This window comes from Cololabis saira, chromosome 4 (assembly GCF_033807715.1).
Source record: "Cololabis saira isolate AMF1-May2022 chromosome 4, fColSai1.1, whole genome shotgun sequence".
Classification (NCBI taxonomy): domain Eukaryota; kingdom Metazoa; phylum Chordata; class Actinopteri; order Beloniformes; family Belonidae; genus Cololabis; species Cololabis saira.
In genome coordinates this window covers 1,006,369-1,033,062 of record NC_084590.1, presented here as the reverse complement: position 1 = coordinate 1,033,062, position 26,694 = coordinate 1,006,369, and the positions used below count along the sequence as shown (strand labels likewise).

At 42.5% G+C, this 26,694-nt stretch overlaps 1 protein-coding gene across 1 annotated transcript in view; it reads left to right on the top strand.

The window, feature by feature from the left end:
• The window catches only part of LOC133442205 (endothelin-converting enzyme-like 1), a 164,094-nt gene that overhangs the window by 82,940 nt on the left and 54,460 nt on the right, over positions 1 to 26,694 (top strand). The window contains exons 8-11 of the mRNA XM_061720153.1: positions 5,745 to 5,843; positions 6,326 to 6,400; positions 10,977 to 11,080; positions 12,014 to 12,072. Coding sequence (XP_061576137.1) covers positions 5,745 to 5,843; positions 6,326 to 6,400; positions 10,977 to 11,080; positions 12,014 to 12,072 — 337 coding nt within the window. The remainder of the gene's footprint in view (positions 1 to 5,744; positions 5,844 to 6,325; positions 6,401 to 10,976; positions 11,081 to 12,013; positions 12,073 to 26,694) is intronic.

Sequence of the window (26,694 nt, the reverse complement as noted above, 5' to 3'; positions counted from 1 at the left end):
GACATCCTTTTGAAAAGGTAAAATAGGTATATAAAATTAGAATAATATTTTAACATTTTGATTTATGTGCAAATGCCAAGCAAATCAGTGCAAGGGTAAAACGCAGCACCATCTTCTCTTTTGTCAGACCCAATTATTGATCCAAAAGCTTATGTAATTATTTACAGAGTCACAGCACCCAGGTCGGGATTCGAACCTGCAACCACAGAAGGTCTGTATCCTTAGAACCTCTGCTAACGCCACTGCGCCACCAAACAGTTGACTTTTACTTTTGAGCTCTGAGCAGCCCGAGAACGGGACGCTTTGACGAATCAATACAATCAATGGTGGCATGTCGGTTTATAAGAATCTTTTTGCCCAGAATAAAAAAGAGCGACAACAACGACCCATAACTATTTTCTCGAAAAAAACACCCCTGCACTGCGGCTTTAGGAGAAAAAGACGCTAACAGAGTCCAGATGCAGCAGTGGATATGAATGACTGTATTTATTTTGGTCGTTTTTCAATATTGTTTACATGTGTCCTACATTAAACAGAAAAATAATTATAATAATAATAATTTATTTATTTATTTATTTTTTTTCCCCTTGTCTGCACACATATTAATGATTGATACCATGACGGTAGAAACCAAAAGTATATATATGTGCATTATTACTATATTTAATATATATACATATATATACGCATACATATGCGTACACACACATAAATATACACATACAAACCCAGTGATTTTTTTTTTTTTTTGGGGGGGGGGGGGGGGGGGTGACGACATCCACTGCCAATCCAGGAAGCAGGAACACACGGAAACACACGTCAAGCACTGGAAATGTGCAACAAAAAACCACAAACACAACACGAAACCGGCACGGAGCCAACCAAAACAACAACAGCAATCGACCTAAATCTTAAGATCTGATCGCAGTCTGAGCTAAGCTACCGCTACCGCTACCTAACCCCAAAAACTAGAGAGCCAGCAGAGCCAGCAGAGATTTGATCATTTGTCCTTACACGTGCCTTGGGAGAGCTGTATAATATTTTTATCCAGTCAATGAAAGGTTCACCAAATCCAAATTTATGTAAGGTTGCCAATAGAAACTTCCAATTTACCTTATCAAATGCTTTTTCCGCGTCTAAGGATATAATAGTAGTTTCCTGTTTATTGATACTGGAATAGTCTATAATATTTAATAATCTGCGAATATTAGTAGACGAATGTCTACCTTTAATGAAGCCTGTTTGATCCGGATGTATAATAGAAGGGGTGACTCTTTTCAGACGTTCAGTAAGGGCCTTGCTAATTATTTTAAGGTCTACATTTATCAATGAAATTGGGCGGTAGCTCGATGGGAGCAAGGGATCATCCTGACGCACCAGCAGTGTAGGAAACAGGCTGCAGGCATGCTCAGCAGGCTCATTTCTATACAAACACAGTCATGAAGTAGTTTGCATTGATCATTCATGGTAGAAAGTGGGCGTGTAGAGGGCGGGATATGATGCAAATTCACCTGCGCAACCTTCCAGGTGGACTGTGATTTATAAAGAGAACATTGCGTGCAGATGTACGTGCACATGGTTTTATAAATCAGGATTTTTTTTGTGCGCACACCATTTTCGGCTTTTGAGCGCACGTACACTTTTAGTATGAATCCTACGCACTCTTTTATAAATGAGGCCCCTTGTCCTTGAGCAGGTCTTGAATCTCAGGGGTGATCCATGGTTTGCTGTTTGCAAACACTCTAAGGGCCCAATTTACTAAGATCCTAAATAAAGAGTACTAAATTGCGTGTGCACTGAAAAAGTTTGCGCGTGCTGTTGTTGTGTGTTTTGCGGGTGATCAACTAAGATTGCATGCGCAATTGATAACAGGTGCAAACCTCAGTATTTAAATGAGGTGTTGCGCGTCTTACGGTTTGCGGCGCAAACTTTGCGCCATGGAGAGTGGATGGAAAGCAGGATATAGTCGCAAGCGCAAAATGAAATTTGACGAGTTGGAGTTATAGAGATATTAGTGGAAGAGGCAAATTGTTGTATTCAGCACCCCTGCCGTGAAAAGCACCCCCTCGTATATTCAATGATAAGTAGACCAAGAAAAAAAACAACACACTGACACTTCAATATATTTATATATACACACTCACACAAACACATACTTAGGAGTTTATATTATATATATTTACAAATATTATGGAAGACAACACAGTAAGCAGGCTATTAATTAATGACATCAATAACCATTTACCCGATTTTTTTATTTTTACCCGAATCCATGAGCGCATTTAAACATGAATCATTAACACAAAACTGGACGCTAAACAGAACATGGACAACAGAACATGAATAGAACACGGAATGAGAATATCATTTTTGTCAGACGAGGGGGTGCTTTTCACGGCAGGGGTGCTGAATACGGCACGACACCGGGGTATGACTGCAGAACATAGGCGCACAATGAGAAACACTTTTTTCTCCATGAAAACACGTGATTTATTTATTATCACAAATAAAAAAATGAATGTGCCTCCTGTGGCAACCTTTTGCTGAATAATACTCGATTTAACATTCAAATAAAATATTTCTCCTTTTGCATCTGGAGATTAGCACCTTCCTTTCGAACGTATTAAATACAGACGCAATCACAATCCACGCAAAAACTTTCAGGCTTGGTAAATCTCATTGCGCGTGGTAAATGGACCAATTTGCATCTTCCCCTCCCAGTATTTAGCGATTTCTGGCTGGTACGCCCCATATTGATTATTCATCAGGGCAAAAGTACTAAATGAATTGCGTGTGCTATTTTGCGCATTTGAGAGACGCAGTCCTCTTTGCACGCTGTTAGTAGATCAGCTGGCACTTTGGTTTGCGGGTGCTGTCAAGTTTGCACACGTTTTTACACACGCAAACCTTTAGTAAATCGGGCCCTAACTGTCTTAGTTGGTATGGTGGAGTCTACACAGAGGTTTATGTAGTCCGTGACACAGCTGGTGAGTCAATATCCTCCCCATGGTCCTCAGAGAACACATCCCACACCGTAGTCTCAAAACAGTCCCGAAGAGTCTCCAGCGACTCTTGGTGTGTGTCTCTGGTGTGGGTGACTGCTGGTTGTCTGCGTACCAGAGGCTAATACAGGGGGAGAAGGTGTATAAGGTCATGATCAGATCTTCCCAGGGGGGGAGAGGGGATGATGTATCTTTAAGGTTGGCATAAAAAAGGTCCAGTGTTTTATTTCCTCTGGTGCTGCAGGTGACGTACTGGCTGAAGGTTGGCAGTGTGGATGAAGGAGAGGCATGATTGAAGTACCCGGTAATTAAGAGGAGGGCATGTGGGTGCTGTGTTTACAGCCTGCTTACGCTGGAGTGTAGGACATCACGGGCTGAGTCTGCATTAGCAGAAGGAGGGACATACGCAACTATCGCGATAACACGCGAGAGTTCCCTCGGCAGGTAATATGACCTCCTGATAACAGCTAACAGCTCAATGTCCCCACTGCAGAGTTCCTCTTTAATAGTGATGTGTCCAGGGTTACCCTATCTATCCTTCACAAACACAGCAAGCCCCCTTCCTTTTTTCTTACCACTCTCCCCTGTCCTGTCTGCCCTTATCAAATGAAATCCATCCAGAGTGATGTTGGAATCCGGTGTTTGCTCCGTTAGCCAGGTCTCCGTGAACAGCAGCATGCTACATTCCTGGTATTCCCTTTGGTACCGTGCTAGCGCCGTTAGCTCATCCATCTTATTACCAATGGATCTCACATTCCCGGGGATGATGGTGGGGAGTGTCGGCTTGGAGCGTCTTCTTTTGCTCCTCTTCAGTTCGGGGGGAACTTCAGGCTTGTAGTTGGTTAGCTTCCCTTGGCTTCAGAAGGCTAACCGCTGTTCACGGTTGTAAACAATGGAGTGTCTGCTTCCTGTTGCTTTGGTGGTTGCTGGGATGATGAACCAGGTGAAAAATAGCATAAATAACAGGGCCAGCCTCACAGTTTTAACAAACATGATGCCGCCCGGTAAAAAAAACACGCTCCCACAGAAAACAGGACCAACAAATAGTCCACAACAGATAGGAATGGGACAATAAGTCAAACTAATCGATGGAGCTGCTGCAACAAGTCGCCATTAGCGCGGCGCCATCTCATACATCAGCAAACAAACACAAATATAGTACATACAGTATATGATTACTTAGCCTTGTAAACCAGCCAAGTGACCTAACCAGATTTTTTACATGTTCTATTCTTATCAAATTTAAACCAAAGAATTATATTGTCCTCCTTGCACTAAATGAACTGCTAAGATATATCTAGTCTTTGCCTTTCTGCTCACGATGGTTCTTTTAGAAGTGTTGGATTCCAAAGCTGAATACAAATATTCTTGTTTGTTATTGTTTATTTCTTAGAAAAAGACATAACTCTTTGCGCATGTATGTAATGACCAACTTAAATACCCCAGCCTCCTGACTCTACTCATGAATACATATATTTATTTATTATTTATTTATTGGTACAGATCTGAATCTGTATTTTCTGTATTTTCTCTGGAGCAATACTTATTAGTTTTGCTCTTTGTCTTGGTCAGTCACACTCAGTTCCTCCTCCTCATACTTTCTGTTTCTCTTTACTTTCACCTGAGTCCTCTGCAATAGGATTTCTGTTTCGGTCTTATGTCCACTCTATGGGGATATAGGTCCCAATGGGATTTCTAACCTCTGTAACCTCATGCTCTTTCTTTAAACCCTTCATCACCTTCTTTCACCTTCCTCATATTTGTGCTCCCCATCCCCAAAACTTCATCTTACATTAATCTTTTCTCCTCTCTCCTCTCTTCTAAACTCTAACATCTATGCTGAAGCTTAGTACTACTGGGTGGTAATTACTTTCTATGTTTGGGAATTTAATTGAAAGTTAAGTTATCGGGTTCCTTACATTTCATTTAAGATTATAATAAGATACCAAGTATAACTTATATAAATGCTTCAAGCTAGTGGAGGTTTTTGATTAATCTTTAGAGCAATGATTTTTATGATCATGACCAAAGCAGTGATGGCAATCATAAAGCATCTTAAAATCTTTTTAAAATCACAAAACCAGTTGTATCAGTGCTTCATGTATTCTGCGGCCCTTGTCTGTGCTATGGAGAAGCCTTTATGAAGTTCACTACATTTTTGTCCATGCGTTGTCATGTGTTTCTTTAACATTGTTTAGTCCTAACTATGTTTCAGTGTGCACACAGGTAGCGGACCTCATTAGACACGAGTGATGTACCAGAACAGAGGCCATTGGCAATGCTTGTAACTTTCACTTACGCTGCTTACCTTGGCATGAACACCAGTTAATAAATCTCAGGAGTTTTATTTGAAATGCAGGAGGCACAGAGGAAGAAAAACAAACTTTTTCCTTATCCTCATTTACAAATGTAAAATACAGCATGTCCAGGTGTCTTAGTTGTATTTTGAGAAAGCACCTGTCAAATTCCTAAATAACTACCTATTGGTACACAACTGCCTATTGGTACATATCAAAGTTTATTTCACCATGGTAAGCAGCCAGCAATAGTTATTTTCATTCAGTAAAATAGAGGAACCGGAGCCAATGAGGAACTAACCAACTACAAGGTCATACTGTTGTATCCTGCTTATGATACAAGAACAGGAATTGTATTCTCAAACCTTACAAATACTTTACACATTTTTCAAAGTCCAAAGTCCTGAGCAAATGTTATTCACATGCGATGCCCTCTGCCTTCCAGGTACAGGAACTGGTAGAAGACATAAAACATTCTCTGGACCTCCGCCTACAGGAGCTTGACTGGATGGATGAAGCAACAAGGGAGGCTGCCCGGGCAAAGGTTATCCTAACTCAGCCTCTGCAACACTAACATAGCTTGCTGCAAGATCAAATTAGTATTTGAAAAGGATTTAATTATTTCTTTATGATTATTTTCTTCAGGGAGGAGTTTGATGGATTGCGTGGTTAGATAGTGTGATTGGATACATCAAGGGCTTGACATTGAGAAAAAAGGATTGCCTAATCCGGTTCTCTCTATGGTACTGATTTAGGTTCTGCACTGGAAGATATCCCTTCTAATGCTTTTACAAGCTAAAGTTAATCCTTTTAGTGGGCCATGCTGAATATAAAGAGCTTCCCTGTAATCCTATTACATTTGGTGTGCTTGATTAGTTGATGCATGTCTGTGTGCTCAGATGGCAGCAAAACAAAGTGTACTGTATGTGAGGCTGTTAGTTACTACAGGTGGATGTGGGATAGAGTTGGACAGGTCTGGTTGTTTCTCCTTCCCTCATCCACTGAGTTATTCATTTCCATTCCCAGCTGAAGCACATGATGGTGATGACAGGATACCCAGACTTCCTGCTCAAGCCTGATCTCATTGATCAAGAATATGGGGTGAGTCATGAAAATCCTATTTCACTTTGAGTCATCACTTCACACAAAAACTCAAACATCACACCTTCCAATCACTTCTCCCAGCAACCTGTTCTCTCTGTTCACCCCTGTTCTGAATTTTTCATCAGTTATTACTGTACATCCTGAATGAAAATACACACTTTCATTTGCAAGATGCTGATAAGACCGTTTAGATTAAAAAAGAAAAGTTGATCATGTGTATTGATTTTGGTGATCCAACTATCACGTGTCCATACACGCATGTCATGAGCAGAGGCCACCCCTTTAAATAGCATTCATCGATCTGACCAAAGCCTTTCATCTGGTGAGCAGGAAAAAGTCCTCTTCACTGTACTTAAGAAGATTGGATGCCCTCCCAAGCTCCTGAGGATGATCATGTCTTTCCATGAAGACATGCAGGGGTACTGTCCTGTATGATGGCTCTTTCTCAGAGCCTTTCCCAATCAAGAGCAGAATGAAACAAGGCTGCATACTTGCTCCCACATTCTTTGGTGTCTTCCTCTTGCTGTTAACTGTCCCATGCCTTCAGCCAGTCAGAGGTTGTGTACATTCACACAAGGAGCGATGGAAGCCTCTTCAACCCTGCCTGCCTTTGAGCCAAAACAAGCTGTGGTAGACCCTGATACATGAGATGTTCTTTGCTGGTGATGCAGCTCTGACGGCACATTCTGAAGAGGCTCTACAGTGACTCAACTGCTTCGCCAATGCATGCCGAGAGTTTGGCTTAACAAGCCTGAAGAAGACCAACCTCATTGGTCATGATGGGAGCAGCAGGCCGAGCATCTCCATTCGGGACTACACCCTTGAGGTTGTCAAGGAATTTACATACCACCATCTCCAGCCACCTCTCCCTGGATGCGGAACTGAGCCAACAAAGCAGCAACGGCAATGGCTCGTCTGGCAAAGAGGGTCTGAGACAATCCCATATTGACCATCAGAACCAGGATGCAGGTATACTAAACCTGCATACTCAACAAACTATTGCAGAGAGTCGTGGGTGGTGTCATCCGCTAACTGTCCATGCCTGAAGACATCTATATGCAAGTTATACAATTATAATTATTTTTATTATTATTATTATTATGATTTGCATTAATGGGCGTGGCCTAATGGCTCAACAGCGCCCCATAGAAAACCTCGTGCCTCAAGCCCCACAATACGGTTTGACGTACATGCACGAAAATCGGTACACACCTGTATCATGTCACAACTTAAAGAAAAGTCTCTTGGCACCATGGCCGAAACCGAACAGGAAGTCGGCCATTTTGAATTAATCGTGTAATTTTGGCGCAATTTATGCCATTTCTTCAGCCATTAATGCGGCCCAAACCGTAAAGTGCACCCAGGTGTGTTATACATCAAAATGTGCGTCTCGATCCTGCGATGATGGGCATTACTTTTCTCAGTCAAAAGCGTTACCGTGGCGACGATAGACGCCTAAGAAGCGTGCCCCCCCTTCATCTGATTGGTTCATATTTGATAGTTCCTACTTTTTGCTATAACTTTTGAATGGTTTGATATAGAGTTGTGGGTGGTGTCATCGGATTCGGTTTTGAGTCCTTGACCATAATTGGTGCAAATTAGCCCTGGCCCTTCTTCTGATTGGTCGATATTTGATAGTCCCTATTTTCTGCCATAACTTTTGAATGGTTTGACATAGAGAGTCGTGGGTGGTGTCATCCACTAAATGTCCAGGCCGGAAGAATCTACATGCAAGTTATACAAGCTCTTCCACTGCAGCCTGAACGTGCACAAAGGTGCGAGGGCCCGTTCATCGCTGCTTGCAGTTTTCATTTCTAGTATTATTTCATGGACATATTGATCTCAGAAAAAAACTAGCAAGTCCCATTGTTTATTTAACTTGTACCCTTCAGTGTGTCAAATTTTCTGATAAACAGCCTAATAATCGAAAAGAGCTGTACTTATCATTTTTGACTTGACTGTGAACATTAACCTCACACAATGAGACTGAGAGTGTAGATCTTGCAGATAAAATCAATGAATTTTCTCTTTGCCCACAAGTTGTTGCTTTCAGTTTCAGAACATCCATTTAAAGATGTTAGTTTCTGGAAAGAAATGAGAACCACCCTGGTTGAACTGCAGCAACAGTAAGATTTTCCAATTGCAGCTAAAATCCTGATATAAGCAGGCATGATCTTTTTCTTTCTTTCTCTGACCAGAGCAAAAAAGTAATTTATACTTTTATGTACATTATTTCCTGTTATCATATCTAGTAAAAGGCAGCACGGTGGCTTAGTGGTTAGCACTGTTGCCTCACAGCAAGAAGGTACCCAGTTCGACTCCCAGGAGTTTGCATGTTCTCCCCGTGCTTGCGTGGGTTTCCTCTGGGTACTCCGGTTTCCTCCCACAGTCCAAAAACATGCATGCTAGGTTAATTGATGATTCTAAATTGCCCGTAGGTGTGAGTGTGAGTGTGTCTGGTTGTTTGTCTGTATATGTGGCCCTGCGATGGACTGGCGACCTGTCCAGGGTGTAACCCCGGCCTCTCACCTGAAAATAGCTGGGATATGCTCCAGCAGACCCCCGTGACCCTGCAAAGGATAAAGCGGGTATAGATAATGGATGGATGGATATCTAGTAATCTGTTCCACAAAAGATTGCTTCACATTTTAAAACGTAAATGGTTGTGATGTTGTGATGTAGGTAAGCTCACAAGTGATGTGTCATTCAGTGGAACAGAGTGGGGTCCTCCAAGAGTCTCCTACCAGTGATGTTTATTACATGTGCTTGCTCATGTGTGCACAAAGAAAACACCCCATTTGCTTAAAACAATGCAGAGCAGTAGCAGAGGTGAAACAAAGCACATGGCACCTCAACAAGAAGTAAATGACAACACAGACATTAAACAAAACTTTAGTTGGCCTAATTAGACTTCAGTTCTTGTTCATATAAATGGGCTGCTGACAGCTTATGTACATCATGCTATATTTGCTACAGTGCAGTTGTATAAACTGTAATATGGAGAAAAATCATTTACATTTGAAACATTTATCTTTCTTTAATTAAGATGTCATATGTTTACTTAAAGTTAATACTATTGAAAGTTTTTAGGCTGTAGCTTAATATACTTGTCCTTATGAGAGCTGAAATAATTACGTATTTAAGATTTCACAAGATATCATGGATACTTGAAATGTCAGATTGTAGCTTTTGTTTCAGCTTTGCCTATAAGCAATGTGTTGTTTAATTTTATTATTAGTTAGTTAGTTTAGTTGCTTCTCCCGACGGGAAAAACGTGGAGTGTTTAAAAAATATTTACATTTGTGACTATTAACACATCTACAGTCCGGAGGGCAGCACAAAGTTTGGAATCAATGGTGACATTCACTTTTACCCACTTTTAAGTAATTCAGATCTCCTGTCCGGTTTCCTACACCTGTGTTTCCAGCACTGGAAAACAAAGAGTATTTCTTACCCTTCGGGGGACATATTTGAGAATTATCCCTTTTGGGCTTTAATCAGGTGATGCAGATATGTGATATCTTGAAAGATGAGTTGTTTCACTTCTTTCAAATTCTAGAAAACAAAGAAATACGTTTTTAAACAGACTCCAGTGTTTCGTAGGCTGTGAAGTACTTACTAAAAGGCACACAACAACTAGTATCTTCTACAATACTCTGAGAAACGAGCCTGCTCTCCCCTTGGGGACTGAGATAGGGCTGGCAATGGGGGATGCGTGTGGAAATTACAGAAGACGTGGGAGGACATCTGGAATAATTCTTGAAAAATAACTTCTGTAACCCAACCAAAGCATTGAAAAAATATATTACTCAAGTTACTATACATCTGTCTCCCTATCACATGTCCAAAGTTAAGCCGATGGCTTCCTTAATGTTAGATAAATGAATACAGGAACACTTACACACTGTTTTTTCATCGTGCCCCAAAATACAAACATGCTGAAAATCTTTCCTGAATGAACTACAAAATATGTTCCTTGAAACAGATACAGGTAAGATCTCTTAAGTTCACTGACACATGTAACACGAAACAATCTGATGACTTTGCAAGGATAATATATATAGCTACACTGGACATCTGCAAAACCTTTAAAATCTCCAGCTGGCTCAAGTTAATTATGCAATATATCCCTCAGCCATTTGACATGTCTCATACACTCCAGAACTGACTAATAAAATGTGGAAACTCTTGCTTGATTATGAAACATGAACACTTCTTCCATCACCATAAAACTTTTTTGTATGGTGTGAGACACTTAAAAATAATACACTGTGGATCACCATTACAGTACGTGTTTATATTGTATATGTGGTTGTTCATGGTAACATGGGAAAAGAAAACTCGCTCACATATATTATTTTATTTTATTTTGTAAATATTTAATGTATACAGTTTCATATTTTCAACAAAGGGTGAGGCTGTTCTCATTTGGTCACTATTGTGTTTATTTTGCAGATTTGAAAATGTTATTTCAACATGAGCACATTTCCCTAAATGTCAAAATATAATTTCAGTGCCTAACATTCAGTGAAAATGTTCAGTGTCTGACTCACCTTGTGTCTGGGGCTTGCAGTTTGAAGTGAATGATAAAACATACTTCAAGAACATCCTCAACAGCATCAAGTTTAACATCAAGCTGTCTATCAAGAAAATCCATGAAGAAGTGGACAAGACAGCGTGAGTGTCACATTTTATCAAATATCATGTAAGCCACACTGCCTTCTTAACTCTGACATGCAGTATGGAGTTAAACAAAAACAAGGCTGTCATCTGACATTCAGCCTGAGCTCGTGCAGCTGGAGCTCTCACCGCACATTGCATTTGGACCCAGCTGAATGTGTTTCTCCAATATGTTTGACATGCCCGACATGTGTCCTAGTGAATTTCTTTTTTTTCTTTTTAGTTTGACATATTTTTTGCTGTTCATTTAAATTAAAGCAACATATACCAAATCAACATAAACAGCTGCAGAGAATCCATTTCCATTATCTACAGCAGCCAGGCAGCAGCAGAGTGCTGTGGGACATATGGTTACTTTTATAAAATACAGTCCAGGATTGAGTGCTCTCTATTATGACAGCACAGCACAGTGCCGTGACATTAATATTCCAAGGTGCTAGAAACTAGTATATCATTAGTGCCCTGAAGAGTTAAATCATATACTTCCTCTTTATCACAACAATGTGAATGTGTCATTACTCACTCTGTCTTGTCACTGTGATATATAAAAAAAAAGGTAGAAACATACCTCCTCATCTATCTCCCCCTGTTTTCCTCCCCTACATTTATCTGCTGTTTATGCAATGCCATCCGTCTTAAAACAAAACATCTCACACTTTTGGATTTAGTCTTTTGGAGGATTCTGTGCCAATCGATTTGACTGGTTTTAAGTGGATTACCATAGAAGTAACTGTGTTGTCGTATACAGAGAGGAACTTTGGCCATGAGACCGCACACAGTGAATGTTTCCCAACAGGGGATTTAAGAGGAGCTCGACAGATGCGTTTCAAATTCTGTTCAACATTCAGTGGCTGGGTTGGTGATTTGAAATTTGCTGTCAGGAATCCTGTGTCTGAAACCCTGTTTGTCTGATGCTGTTTTTGTCCTCAGGTGGCTTCTTCCCCCACAGGCCCTTAATGCTTACTACCTCCCTAACAAGAACCAAATGGGTAAGAACATGACTCGTCATTGTAAATACTTCTATTTCTATTCAGCACCACAACATGGACCTTGCTTTAGTCATACGTCAATTACACAGTATTGGTGTCTGTTTTCAGTAAGTCCTGCAGTGGCTTCAGGGGGGAAAAAGCCCCTCATCTTGTCATATTCCACCTCATAACTCGCCTTTTACTTCGATCTCAACCTCTCACACTTAATGCCTCCCTGGAGGAAACAGAAACAGTTAACCCCTTCCTGAATTTTAACACATCGAGCCAGACTATCAACACTCCCCTTCCATCTCATATTCTCCTAAAATTAGCTCACTGAATGTGTCTGCTTCCCTACTGGATTAGATCTCTTCTAGAAAAAATCAATGGAATGCTTACAAACTGATGCTGGAGGACACGAGGAGTCATACATGCACAAACCTGTTTTTTTTTTAAACTCAGAAAATTAATTTCTTTTCTTAAAGAAAATGTATATATAAATTAAAGCTGCAAGCAGCTTTAACCGTCCCCTCGCACTCATGGCCTGCGCTGAGCTCTCACCTGAAAGCAGCTCTCTGGAGTTACCAACCTGCCAGCCAAGAGTTTTTTTGTTGCCGGGTAGGGTCTGAGTTTCATCTTCAAGCGCTTCATGAATGCGTAGCGGAGGTTATAACACACATCACTCTTAACATATACACAGACCCACACACACACACACACACAGAGGGACAGAATAACCACCACCGTTTAATGTATTTTTCTTTAAATCTTTACATTTTCTTTAAATTTGGAGTATCCGCAAATGTAAAATGGGCTAATTCAAATAAACATCTTCTTTTAGTCCATTTGGGGCTAGATGTGTTTTTCTTTAAATCTTATAATGTAATAAAATAATAAAACAGAATGATATAAAATAAACACAAGAAATATTTTAAACAACTTTGCTGCTGATATGTAGATAAGATAAGATAAGATAAGATAAGATAAGATAATATTATCCTTTATTTCTCCCTCAATGGGGAAATTCACTTTGTGCAGCAGCAGTACTTAACACACACATGCAGGGAAGGGTAAAAAAGTAAAAAATATATAATTACGAAATATAAACAGTATATACATTGGAATGAAAAACAACAAGTAGAGCAGTACGGGAAAGAAAGAAAAAAAAAAGCAGGTAGGATGTGCATGAGGTAGACAGATATTGCACATCTTGTTATTACACATGTTATTATTGTCCGTTAGCTACTGAGAGCAGGCCTGGTCATAGAGTCTGATGGCAGCGGGGAGGAAGGAACTGCGATGCCTCTCGGTGGTGCATCGTGGGTAACGAAGCCGGTCACTGATGGAGCTCTCCAGGGCTCTGACAGTCTCCTGAAGGGGGTGGGAGACATTGTCCATGATGGAGGACAGCTTAGCCACCATCCTCCTCTCCCCCACCACCTCCACAGGACAGAGCCGGCTTTCCTCACCACCTTGTCCAGTCTCTTTCTCTCTGCTGCTGTGATGCTGCTGCTCCAGCAGACCACACCATAAAAGATGGTCGACGCCACCACAGAGTCATAGAGGCCCTCAGGAGGCCGTCCCTCACTCCAAAGGTCCTCAGGAGGCCGTCCCTCACTCCAAAGGTCCTCAGGAGGCCGTCCCTCACTCCATAGGTCCTTAGGAGGCAGTCCTTCACTTTGAAGGACCTCAGTCTGCGCAGCAGGTGGAGTCTGCTTTGGCCTTTCTTATAAAGTGCCTGAGTGTTTACAGTCCAGTCCAGTTTTTTGTTCCAGGGAACCCAGGTACTTGTAAGAGTCCACTATCTCTATCTCTATGTCCGTTCCCTGGATGTTCATCGGAGACGGGGGGACTTTGCGCCGGTGGAAGTCCGCTACCAGCTTTGTTTTCCCATTATTAATCTGGAGGCGGTTCCGCTGGCACCAGTCTACAAATCTGTGGTTCAATTTCAATTCAATTCAATTCAATTCAATTTTATTTATATAGCGTCTAATACAACAGAGTTGTCTCTACACGCTTTACAGAGACCCATACCCAGAACATGACCCCTGAGCAGTTATTACATAAACAATGGAAGGGTAAAAACTCCCCTAGTGGGAGAAAAACCTTAAGCCAAACAGTGGCAAGGAAAAACTCCCCTTTAGGAGGGAAGAAACCTTGAGCAGGACCAGGCTCATAAGGGGGGACCCTCCTGCCGAGGGCCAGACTGGTTCAGTTCTCGGTACTCCCTCTTGTCTCCGTTGTTGATGAGGCCGACGATGGTGGAGTCATCCGAGAACTTCTGGAGGTGGCAGTTTGTTGTGTGGTGGGTGAAGTCGGCCGTGTAGACGGTGAAGAGGAGGGGGGCCAGGACGGTCCCCTGTGGTGCTCCTGTGCTGCAGACCACCGTGTCAGACACACAGCCTCTTGTCCTCACAAACTGTGGTCTTTTGGTGTGGTCTTTTGGTGGTCTATAAAATGGTGATAAATTGTGAAAAATGCCCAGCAGGGGGGTGGGGGGTGATGGTGGTGCAGCAGGGGGTGGGGGGTGATGGTGGTGCAGCTGGGGGGGATGGTGGTGATGGTGGTGCAGCAGGGGGGATGGGGGTGATAGTGGTGCAGCAGGGGGCGTGGGGGGTGATGGTGGTGCAGCAGGGGGGGTGGGGGGTGATGGTGGTGCAGCAGGGGGGGTGGGGGTGATGGTGGTGCAGCTGGGGGGGATGGTGGTGATGGTGGTGCAGCAGGGGGGATGGGGGCGATGGTGGTGCAGCAGAGGGCGTGGGGGGTGATGGTGGTGCAGCAGGGGGGGTGGGGGGTGATGGTGGTGTACAGAGTGCTGTGCAGCTGGCCTGATCGACGAACCTGCAGTAAAAACTGTTCAGCTGGTTCTGTGCCTGAGGCTGCCTGCAGGGCGTGGCGCTGTTCTTCTGAACCCGGTGATGTTCTGCAGACCTGTCCACACAGAGGAGAGGTCAGGGTTGGCAGAGAGGCGACTCTCCAGTCTTTCGCCGTAGTTCCTCTTTGCTTTCCTGATCTCCCTCGTCTGAGTGTTCCTGGCCTGCTTGTACAGGGCTATATCACCGCTCATGTAGGCCTCCTCCTTGGCTCAGCCGCAGCTTCCTGAGGTTCGGTGTGAACCAGGGCTTGTTGTTGTTGTATGTGCCGAAGGTGTTAGTCTGCACACACATGTCCTCACAAAAACTAATGTAGGATGTCACAGTGTCCGTAAGTCCATGCAGGTCTGTGACTGCAGCTTCTAAAGCACTCCAGTCCGTGCAGTCAAAGCAGGCCTGAAGCTTCAGCTTTGACTCCTCTGTCCACTTCTTTAGTCCTCACCACTAAAAACAGAGGTTTTTAGTTTCTGCCTGTAGGTCGGGATCAGATGAAGGAAACAGTGATCAGAGTGTGCGAGTGGGAACAGAGCAGTATGCTTCCTTAATTACAGTGTATCAGTGGTCGAGAGTCTGCGTGTCCCTGGTGGGGCACGTCACATGTTGCCTGTATTTAGGAAGTTTGTGAGTGAGGTTTGCTCTGATAAACCTTACAGATACAATATTGTCCTCGTACCTTCAGTGTTCGGGCCCTAATAAACCTTACAGATACAATAGGGTCCTCGTACCTTCAGTGTTCGGGCCCTAATAAACATTACAGATACAATAGGGTCCTCCCACCCTCGGTGTTCGGGCCCTAATAATAATAAACACGACAGATCCAATAGGATCTTCGCACCCTCAGTGCTTGGGCCCTAATTAATTGATCTATTCTTAATTCTTCCTTTTTCCGTGTTTTATACATTTTCATAATGATCTCATGTTCTTGTGATTTTGGCTCTGTCTCAAGAAAATGGTCAGAGGTTTAGTTTCTAAATAACAGTTAGCATATAATGGATTCTTCTCTTTTGATGAGGCATTTGCTTATTTCATGAAAATGCTCACAATCAGAAAAGGACAACTGTGATGTTGAGGTTCCTGCAATATGTTGGGCAACATTGTCACTTTTTTTTTTTTTTTTTTAATTCAAGATCTTTTTATTTAAATTTTCACAAAGTAAAAAAGGTGAAATGCTGAATGTCAATTACAAATATTTTGAGTAGGCATGGGCATGTTAATCATAGCATACACCAGTGTACAAAATATAAAAAACAATTAAACAGTATGAAAAAATATAAAATAGTAACAAAAACAGACTTCAGACCAAACTAATCCCTCCCATGTCACTGCCAGATTACTAATCACAATATGAGGTCATTCTAACATCAAAAGTCTGCACTAGGAATACAAAAGAAATATGAAGTATAGTTCACAGGGTCTGGAATGCTTCTAGAAAAGGTCCCCACACTTTCTGGAACTTATTTGATTGCTGAAGCGAGTATCTAATTTTCTCCAGTTTTAAGCAGGACATGATGTCTTCCAGCCATTGTGCACGAGTAGGAGGGAAGGGATCCTTCCACCTGAACAGAATTGCCCGACGAGCCAAAAGGGAGGCAAAAGACAAAGTGTGCCCCTGTGCAGTGGTTAACTTCCTTCCTCCCTCCATGACCCCAAACAGGGCAGTCAGTGGGTTTGGTTCTAATCTGATTTTAAGCACCAGAGAGAGAGTATGAAATACTTCCATCCAGTACTTGTTTAGACATGGGCAGGACCAGTACATGTGGATGAGAGAGGCTTCTGCTACTTTACATCTTACACAGTATGGACTAATATCTGGGTACATGGAGGATAACTGCTTTGGAGATATGAGCCCTGTGTACCACTTTAAACTGAATTAAGCAGTGACGTGCGCACAGGGAGGTTGTATTAACCAGTTTAAGTATGGACTCCCAGGTATCCTCTGATAAGGGAAGCCCTAAGTCCTGCTCCCATGCTGCTTTGAGTTTATCTGTAGGGGCACTCCTAAGATCCAGCAACATGCCATAGAAAGACGAAATGAGCCCCTTTTTGAATGGGTCTGTGGCAAGAACTTTGTCAACTGTGGTCAAGCCTATCGATGCACCAGGGCTGGGTGTCTGGGAAAGAACAAAATGTCTAGCCTGAAGATACCTAAAGAAATGTGATTTTGGAAGGCTGAATTTACTACTTAACTGCTCAAAAGATGCCACGGTGCCATCTATGAACATATTTCTAAAACGAATCATACCCCTCCTGTGCCATTCCTGGAAGGTGGGGTCCTCAAGGGATGGTTTGAAAAAGTGATTTGATGCAATGGGGCTAAGAAGAGAGAAGCTGTGAAAGCCAAAAAACTTCCTAAATTGGGCCCAAATTCTAAGGGAATGTTTAACCACTGGGTTTTTGATTGATTTAAGTGAAGGAAGTGGAAGTGAGGAGCCGAGTAGGGCAGGAATTGACAGGTCATCAGTTGGATGTAACTCCATCGCCACCCAGTCAGGGCGGTCAGCGCCGTCGCAGGTTAGCAGCCCAATAATAATAACGAAAGTTTGGGAGGGCCAGACCACCTGCAGACTTTATTTTTTGAAGGTGAGTCTTGTTCAAACGTGGCCGTTTACCCCGCCATAGGTATGAAGATATAACTGAGTCAAGGGACTGAAAAAAAGAACCAGGAATAAAGAGTGGTAAGGTCTGGAAAAGGTACAAAAATTTAGGTAAAATGGTCATTTTAACTGAATTGATGCGACCCACAAGAGACATTGACAGGGGTGACCATTGTGTAAGGATTTTTTTGGTCTCATTTAACAATGAGATAAGATTCTCTTGGAGCAGGTCTTTGTGTTTCCTTGTCACAGATATGCCTAAATAGGAGAATTTGTCATTTACGATTTTAAAGGGAAAATTGGAAAGGTCTAAAGCATGCGATTCGAGATTGGTAGGGAAAAGCTCACTTTTGCTGAGATTCAGTTTATAGCCTGAGAGTTTCCCAAACTGACTGAGAAGTGACAGCGCAGGGGGTAATGAGGCCAGAGGGTGAGAGATGAAAAGCAAGAGGTCATCGGCATAAAGCGAGACCTTATGTTCCCTGCCACCTCTCCAGATACCGGACACATCCTCACAAGATCGGAGCATGGGACTAAGGGGGCACCCCTGACGGGTTCCACGATGCAGATTAAATGGTTTTGACCGTTGAGAGTTAGTACGAATTGAGGCTGTTGGGTACAAATAGAGAAGTTTAATCCACAGAGCAAAGTTCGGACCAAAACCAAACCTGTCCAGCACAGCAAAGAGATAATCTCATTCGACGCGGTCGAATGCTTTCTCCGCATCCAGAGAGACAACGCATTCAGGGATAGCCTCAGAGGCAGAGTAGATAATATTGAACAGTCGCCTTGTGTTGAAGTGAGACTGCCTACCTTTAATGAAGCCAGTTTGGTCTTCAGATATAATTGTGGGGAGGGCATTCTCCAGCCTATGGGCTAGGACTTTAGCTAAGATTTTAGCATCTGTGTTTAAGAGGGAGATGGGCCTGTAGGAGGCGCATTCAGTAGGATCCTTCCCTTTTTTAGCTATGAGGGTGATACAGGCCTCTGAAAAAGAAGGAGGGAGGGAACCGTGGCTGAAGGATTCTGAAAGAACTGTAGATAGCAATGGGGAAAGCAGAGTAGAAAATTTATTTAGAAATTCCGCCGGGAAGGCATCAGGGCCAGGACATTTACCCGACTGTAGTGAAGAAATGGCTTGAGTTATCTCCATCAGGGATATTGGTTCTTCTAATGTCTTCCTTAGATCTGGTGAAAGACTGGGAATACTAAGACTATTTAAAAAGTCCGCAATCTCATCTCGATCAGTCTGAGATTCCGAGGTGTATAGCTGGGTATAAAAGTCCCTGAATGCTTCATTTATGAGTAAGTGATCTGTAGTTACATGGCCATTTGGTAATCGAATCTTAGAAATATTTTGTTTAGCCTTAGAGCCTTTAAGTTGGTTGGCTAATAATTTGTCAGATTTGTCTCCATAAACATAAAACCTGGTTTTACTTTTCAGAAGTGACTGTTCAATTGGGTGAGTGGTAAGCAGGTCAAATTTAGTTTTAAGTTCTAGCCGCTTTTTGTAAAGATCTGGGGATTTAGTCCGAGAATATTCTTCATCGACCTCTTTGATTTGGCGGGCAAGGTCTGATCGCTCCCTATAAGATTTTTGCCTCACCCTAGCAGTGTAGGATATAATCTGTCCCCGGAGATAAGCCTTGAGGGAATCCCAGACAGTTAGACTAGACATTCCTGGAGTCATATTCGTGGATAGGAAAAAGGCTATTTCCGTTTCCATTGATTTAACAAAATTTCTGTCCGACAGCAGAGTTGAATTGAATCGCCACTGTCTGTCTCTCTGAGGTAGGTCAGGAAGGGACATGGTTAGGACCACAGGAGCGTGGTCGGAAATGACAATGCTCTGATAAGCACAGGAATGAACCAGGGGAATCAGTTGATTATCAATAAAAAAATAATCAATCCTCGAGTATGTGTGGTGCACTTGTGAGAAAAAGGAGTATTCTCTGTCACATGGATATAAAGAACGCCACACATCACAAACACCGTAGTCAGAAAGGAACGCCTGAATAAGACGGGCTGACTTACTTGCTGTGCCGGGGTTGGTAGAGGATCGGTCTAGGACTGGGTCGAGCCAGCAATTAAAATCACCACCAAGTATGAGAGAATATGTATTAAGGTCAGGGAGCAGTGAAAACAGTCGTTCAAAAAAGACTGCATCATCTGAATTAGGGGCATAAACGTTCACAAGTACGACCAATGTATTGAATAATTTCCCAGAAACGATCACGTAGCGACCAAACTTGTCAGAAATCACATTGTGCTGCTCAAATGAAACATCCTGACTGATCAGAACTGAAACTCCTCGGGCCTTAGCTTGAAAGGAGGAGTGAAATCCCTGCCCTGACCACCTCGGGAACAGGCGGCTATTATCAGAACTGCGAATATGAGTTTCTTGTAGAAAGGCTATTTCTGTTTTAAGATGTTTTAGATGTGAGAAGACCCTTTTCCTTTTAACAGGGTGATTCAGACCCTTAACATTCCAGCTCACCAGCTTCAAGTATCTATTCATAATATCTAAGAAGAAAAATTAGGAGGTGAGCACAATGACCTAGGCAAAAAAAAAGAAAACGGAAAGGAGGTTGAATGTGACCCACATTAAGTAATGAGTTGAAAAGAGTTAATGCAAAGTTTCTGGCAGTGACATATCCCCCCGACCCACCCACCCCAAATAAGACAGCTGCTATAGAAAAAGAAAAAAAAAAGCAGCAAGCTCTTCAAAACAAACAAAGTGCAATAACGCATCTTCCTGTCCTACACACTAATAGCTTTTGCTCCCGTATCATGGGTATATACATATTAGCACCTTAAAACGTGTAGATATAAATAAAAAAAAGAAATACCCTCTCAAATCTTGACCTGGAAGTCCCGATATGAGCCCAGAAATATTTGTACAAAAATATAAAATATAAAACCTCCGACTTAAGCAGCGTAAAAGTAAGGTTAACAGCTTACAATTATTACAAAACTTATAGATAATTCGGAAAAGCTTTTATTTTTTCGTTTCTTTTCTCTCCCTCTCCACCACTTATTTTTTCCCCTTTTTGCCCCTCCCCTCAAATAGCCAAAAAGAACTGCAAATTAATAACATTTGCAAAGGGGCAGTCAAACTAACAACAGAGAAAATAATGTTCTAAACACACTAACCCCTAAAAGATTTCAGGCAAAAAAAAAAGACTGAAAAAACAGTTGTCGCGGGGTACTCACCCTCCCCTCAGGAATAATATAATGACTCACGTAAAAAAAAAGAGAGAGAAAAAAAGTCAGTCAGGGAGCGCCAGTGAACCACACCGGGCTGCAGGGCGGAGCCGTGAAAGCTTCCAACAGTCCCGTTACGGCGGGTTTGAAGCTTTGCTGCGACTCGTGATGAATTTGCGCGCCTCATCCACGGAGCCGATCCACTTCCTGGCCCCCCCGGACAACGTGAGCCGGAGCCGGGCGGGGAAGAGCAGAGCCGGCTTCAGACCCAGGTGATAGAGCTCCGACATAACTCCGCTGTATTCCGCTCGTTGGCTGGCAACTTCGGGGCTGTAATCCTCCACGACCCGGATCGGGTGGCCGTGATATTCCAGCCTCCCTCTCCGCCGCGCTTCCCTCACGAGGATATCCTTGGTCTGGAACCGGTGCAGGCGGAGAATGACCGGACGAGGTCTCTGTCCGGGTGCCGGCTTGGCGGCGAGAGAGCGGTGCGCTCTGTCTATTTCTGGCGGTGACGGCAGCGTATCATTCCCGAACACCTCACACAGCAGCTTGGAGAAGAAAGCCGTAGGAGACCTCTCAGTAGACTCCGGTAAACCCAGGATACGGATGTTCTGCCTCCTGCTACGGCTTTCCAAATCTACGACCTTAGCCTTTAGCCGAGCATTATCATCCCGTAAAGTCGAGCAGATGCCTTCAAGGTCCGTAACTCGCTGGCTGAGGTCTTCTGTGGCGAGTTCAAGGGACGAAACACGTTGGCCATGGTCCTCGACCGCGAGCCGCGTTTGGTCGAGTTTGGAGTCGAGCTGACTGAAAGTATTTTTGAACTCGGCGGCCAGGGCAGCTCGGTGTTCCTCCAGCAACGTGGTAATGGCCAGGGTTAAGACAGCGCCAGCATCGTCCTTTTTGCCCGACTTGCCGCTCTTCGAAGCCAATCTCGGAGGTAAGTGGGCTCGTTCGAGACAAAAAAAAAGAAAAACAGCAACAGGGAATCCTTTTTAAAGGAAAAAGTTTGAAAGTTTGAGGGCTTGGTGGTTTAAAAAGTTTGGCACTCACGGGAGCACTCGCGAAACACGTCTACTCCATCTGCTCACCAACCGGAAGCCTCAACATTGTCACTTTTAATTATTTTTTTTCATGTGCACTGAAATGGGTTGCTGATGGTACTACTACTAAATACTACTACTACTACTACTACTACTACTACTAAATATATGATCGTTAGTACTAAATATACGATCGTTAAGCTCCAAGTCTCTGTTAGTAAATGATATAATTACAGAGAGTAGGAGTGATGTTTTCTGCTTAACAGAAACATGGTTACAGGAGGAAGAGTATGTTAGTTTGAATGAATCAACTCTGCCCGGCTACTTTAATCATCACATTCCTAGAAACACGGGCCGAGGCGGAGGAGTCGCAGCAATTTATAACTCCAGTCTCCAAACAAAAATTGAACCTAAGTGCAATTATAATACATTTGAAAGCCTCACGATTAGTCTGAAATTTCCGAGCTGGAAATCAGAGAAACCAGTTGTGTTAGTGGTAGTGTATCGGCCCCCTGCTGGCGCTTATCTAGAGTTTTTGTCTGAATTTTCAGATTTCCTTTCTGGATTATTGATCAGTACAGATAAATTCATCATAGTGGGTGATTTTAATATTCATATGGATATTGAAAGCGATAATCTTAAATTAGCTTTCAATTATCTTCTAGAATCAATGGGTATCTCACAAAAAGTGGACGGGCCGACGCATTGTTTTGATCATACTCTCGATCTCGTTCTCACCTACGGTGTTGAAACTGATGATCTGTCGGTGTCACCTGTAAACTTTTATCCGACCATTATTTACTAACGTTTTAATTGAATGTTGTTGATGTTGAAGTGCAGGGCAGGAGGTATTATTTTAGCAGATGTTTGTCTGATGAAGCTATTGCTAAATTTAAGGAGACCATTGCTCATCTTGCGACAGTGGAAAATAGTGAAGCCTCTACTGAAGCAATAGAGGCCAGTGACCTGGGGCCTGTACTACGAAGCGGGATTTGGGGTTAGCGAGGTAACTTCAGGTTTAACCCTGGGTTTTCAGGACTACGACGGTGGTTCACTTCTTATCGGGGCACATCGCCATGGTAACTTATGCTGAACAGCTAACCTGCTCCGGAGCAGGTTATGTTCGAGATGCTGATCGCCGGGTGTAAAAGCACCGCCCACTGACCAATCAGCTCTCTTGGAAAATGGCATGCCCTTTCGAAGAGAATCCAGTGGAGCTTGGTGCGCGGATCGTGAGAGGATCCCTCCGAACAGAACGCGTATTCAGGGACCACCAAAACCCCTTTGCTTTCCCTGTATGAACGATCCAAAAAAATCAAAAAAAAGGAAAAAAGGAAAAAAAGAAAAAAGAGGTGGAGGAGAAAATAAAAAATAAATCAATCAATGAATAAATAAAACAAATCATCACCCAAAATCCGATGTACAGTCAATCCAAAACTAATACCAATTAAATAAATAAATCAAGAAGAAATCAAAAAGAAGATGCATTTGTAAGGGGATAGCAAAAAAGGGATTTTCAATTTCGTCCCTCGAACATTCTGAGAAGTCACTGTAAAATACTAAACACCCCCCTCCTGAAAAAATAAAAAATAAAATAAAATAAATAAAAAAACCCAATTCTTTGGTACAGCATCAGCACAAGTTATCGGTCAACAACAATAGTTATAGAACCAATATATACAGGACTGTCTCAGAAAATTAGAATATTGTGATTTTCTGTAATGCAAACACAAAAACAAAAAAATGTCATACATTCTGGATTCATTACAAATCAACTGAAATATTGCAAGCCTTTTATTATTTTAATATTGCTGATCATGGTTTACAGTTTAAGATTAAGATTCCCAGAATATTCAAATATATGTTTATATCCCTATGAATTTACACATTTATACAGTCAGCGATCTTTTGCAGTTGCATTTTGCAGCTGCAACTGTGTTGCTTTTTGCCTGTATTATATGCCTGATACTCATCATATTTCCGTAAAATTATTGTTTGCTCTTCGCTACTGAAATAAGCGGCTCTGACAGCGGACTTCTCCATGCTTGCGATTGGTCATGCGCTGAAAACACTGCCCCTTTTATGTGCACGCGCTCATATCCAGATTGGAGAAACCTGGGTTGATATACCGAGTTGATAACCACCGTCTTGTGACCGCTTAGCGTGATTGCAATTGTCCGGGTTAGTGTATCTGGATAAGGAAAAGATATCCTGGGTATGTTGAACTTGCTTCGTAGTACAGGCCCCTGGGTTCTACCTCTGATGTTGATGTTGATTTTCTTGTTAGTAACACTGCTGATCTGTTGCACTCAGCTTTAGATGAAGTTGCTCCTTTGAAAAGGAGGGTTTCTAGCCACAGGAGCTTAACTCCCTGGTACAATTCAGATATTCGCATGTTGAAACAAAGCGTGCGGAAAATGGAAAAAGTGGCACTCTTGTAAGTCTGTAGACTTCTATCGTGAATGGAAAGATATTCTAATAGTATATAAAAAAGCCATTCGCAAAGCAAGAACAGCTTATTATTCAACGTTGATAGAGGATAACAAAAGTAACCCACATTTTCTGTTCAGCACTGTAGCCAGGATGACAAAGAGTCACAACTCTGTGGAGCCGTGCATTCCTGCAGCTCTCAGTAGTGAAGACTTTATGAGCTTCTTTAACAGTAAAATCACGAGAATTAGAGAAGAAATCAACCAGCCGGTTGTGGGCGTTTCTTCAGCTTTAGCGACTTCCCTAGGCTCTGACTTGACTCTAGACTGTTTTGATCCTATAGACCTCCCTGAGCTGACTTCACTCGTTAATAGAGCTAAGTCTACCACATGTATGTCAGACCCCATCCCGACTCGACTATTCAAAAATGTTTTTTCTCTTATTGGTGCGACAATACTGGACCAAATCAACCTATCCCTAAGCTTAGGATATGTACCACAGGTTTTCAAAGTGGCAGTAATTAAACCTTTACTTGAAAAACCTTCTCTTGACCCAGACACCTTAGCTAATTATAGGCCAATTTCTAACCTTCCATTTGTATCTAAAATTCTGGAAAAGGCAGTTTCAAGCCAGTTATGTTTATGTTTATATAGAAATGATCTGTTTGAAGTCTTTCAGTCAGGGTTCAGAATGCATCATAGCACAGAAACAGCACTGGTTCGAGTCACGAATGACCTTCTTATGGCCTCAGATAAGGGATTAGTGTCCATATTGGTTCTACTGGACCTCAGTGCTGCTTTTGACACTGTTGATCATGGCATTTTACTGCACAGGTTAGAGCACGTTGTTGGGATTAAAGGGACAGCTCTACGTTGGTTTAAATCATATCTATCTGACAGGTTCCAGTTTGTTCATGTACATGAGGTTTCTTCAGAACAGTCAAGGGTCTGTTATGGTGTTCCGCAGGGTTCAGTGCTAGGGCCAATCTTGTTCAGTCTATACATGCAGCCGTTGGGAAGTATAATCCAGAATCACGGCATACACTTTCATTGCTATGCTGATGACACACAGCTCTATTTGTCTATGAAGCCGGATGAGACAGAACCGTTGGTTAAACTTCAGGCATGTCTTAGGGACTTCAAGGACTGGATGTCCAGAAATTTCTTGCTTCTAAATTCAGATAAAACAGAGGTTATCATTCTTGGTCCAGAGCATCTTAGGAAGGGACTAGATGGTGTTGCGATGGCTTCCAGTGCAACTGTGACAAACCTTGGTGTTGTTTTCGATCAGGATTTGTCGTTTAAACCATATGTTAATCAGGTTTGTAAAATAGCGTTTTTCCATCTCCGTAATATTGCAAAAATTAGGAAAATCCTCTCGCAGAGTGATGCAGAAAAACTAGTTCATGCGTTTGTATCTTCTAGACTGGATTACTGTAATGTGTTGTTAGCAGGATGTCCAAGTAATTTGCTGAATAGGCTCCAGCTGATCCAGAATGCAGCAGCACGAGTGCTGACAGGAATCAGCAGGAGAGACCACGTCTCTCCAGTGTTAGCGTCGCTCCATTGGCTACCTGTAAAATTCAGAATTCAATATAACATTTTATTACTTGCATATAAAGCCCAAAACGGCTTAGCTCCGCAGTATTTACAAGATTTGATAGTGCCTTATGTTCCTGGTAGAGCTCTCCGCTCCCAGGGTGCAGGTTTACTCGTAGTTCCTAGAGTATCTAAATGTAGATTTGGAGGGCGGGCGTTCTGCTATCAGGCACCATTACTTTGGAACCAACTTCCAATCTGGGTTAAGGAGGCTGACACCACCTCCACCTTTAAAGCTAAACTTAAAACCTTTCTGTTTAGTAAAGCCTATAGTTAGTGTTTAGTAAACCTCTAGCTGGTGTTGGTAAATCTCTAGCTAGTGTAAACTCTAGTGTGTTAGAGTCAGTAGTCATAGTTGCAGCTATAGAACAAAACTATAATAGTTAGTCTCAAATATAGCTTCGCGGTAGATATGCTGCTATAGGCTTATGCTGCAGGGGGGCACCAACATGATCCGCTGGGCGGTGCCTCTCACCCTTCTTCTCCTCTCCTTTTCCCTGCCTCTCTTCTCTATTACCATTTTTATTTATTATAAATATCTCATAGCTATCATTTTTGTCCATCGTACCTGTAGTTTCTTGTGCCGGCCCCCCTTTTTTCTCTGTTGTGCATGTTTGCAGGCTGGAGCCTCGGGAGCTGCGTTCTGGCCTGTGTTCCCGCGCCCCCCCCCCATGTTCATGTTCTGGATCTCTGGAAAGCGTCTAGAGATAACATCTGTTGTATTAGACGCTATATAAATAAAAATTGAATTGAATTGAATTGAATACTATAAGCCTTCCAGGAGCTTGGTCATAAATCAAAGCCTTGAACAATTCACCTTTTTTCTGGTCACACTCATGTATGTACTTTGCAAGTTTGGAGCTCACTCAGCCAGTGAGGTGTTTGTCCATATATTGAC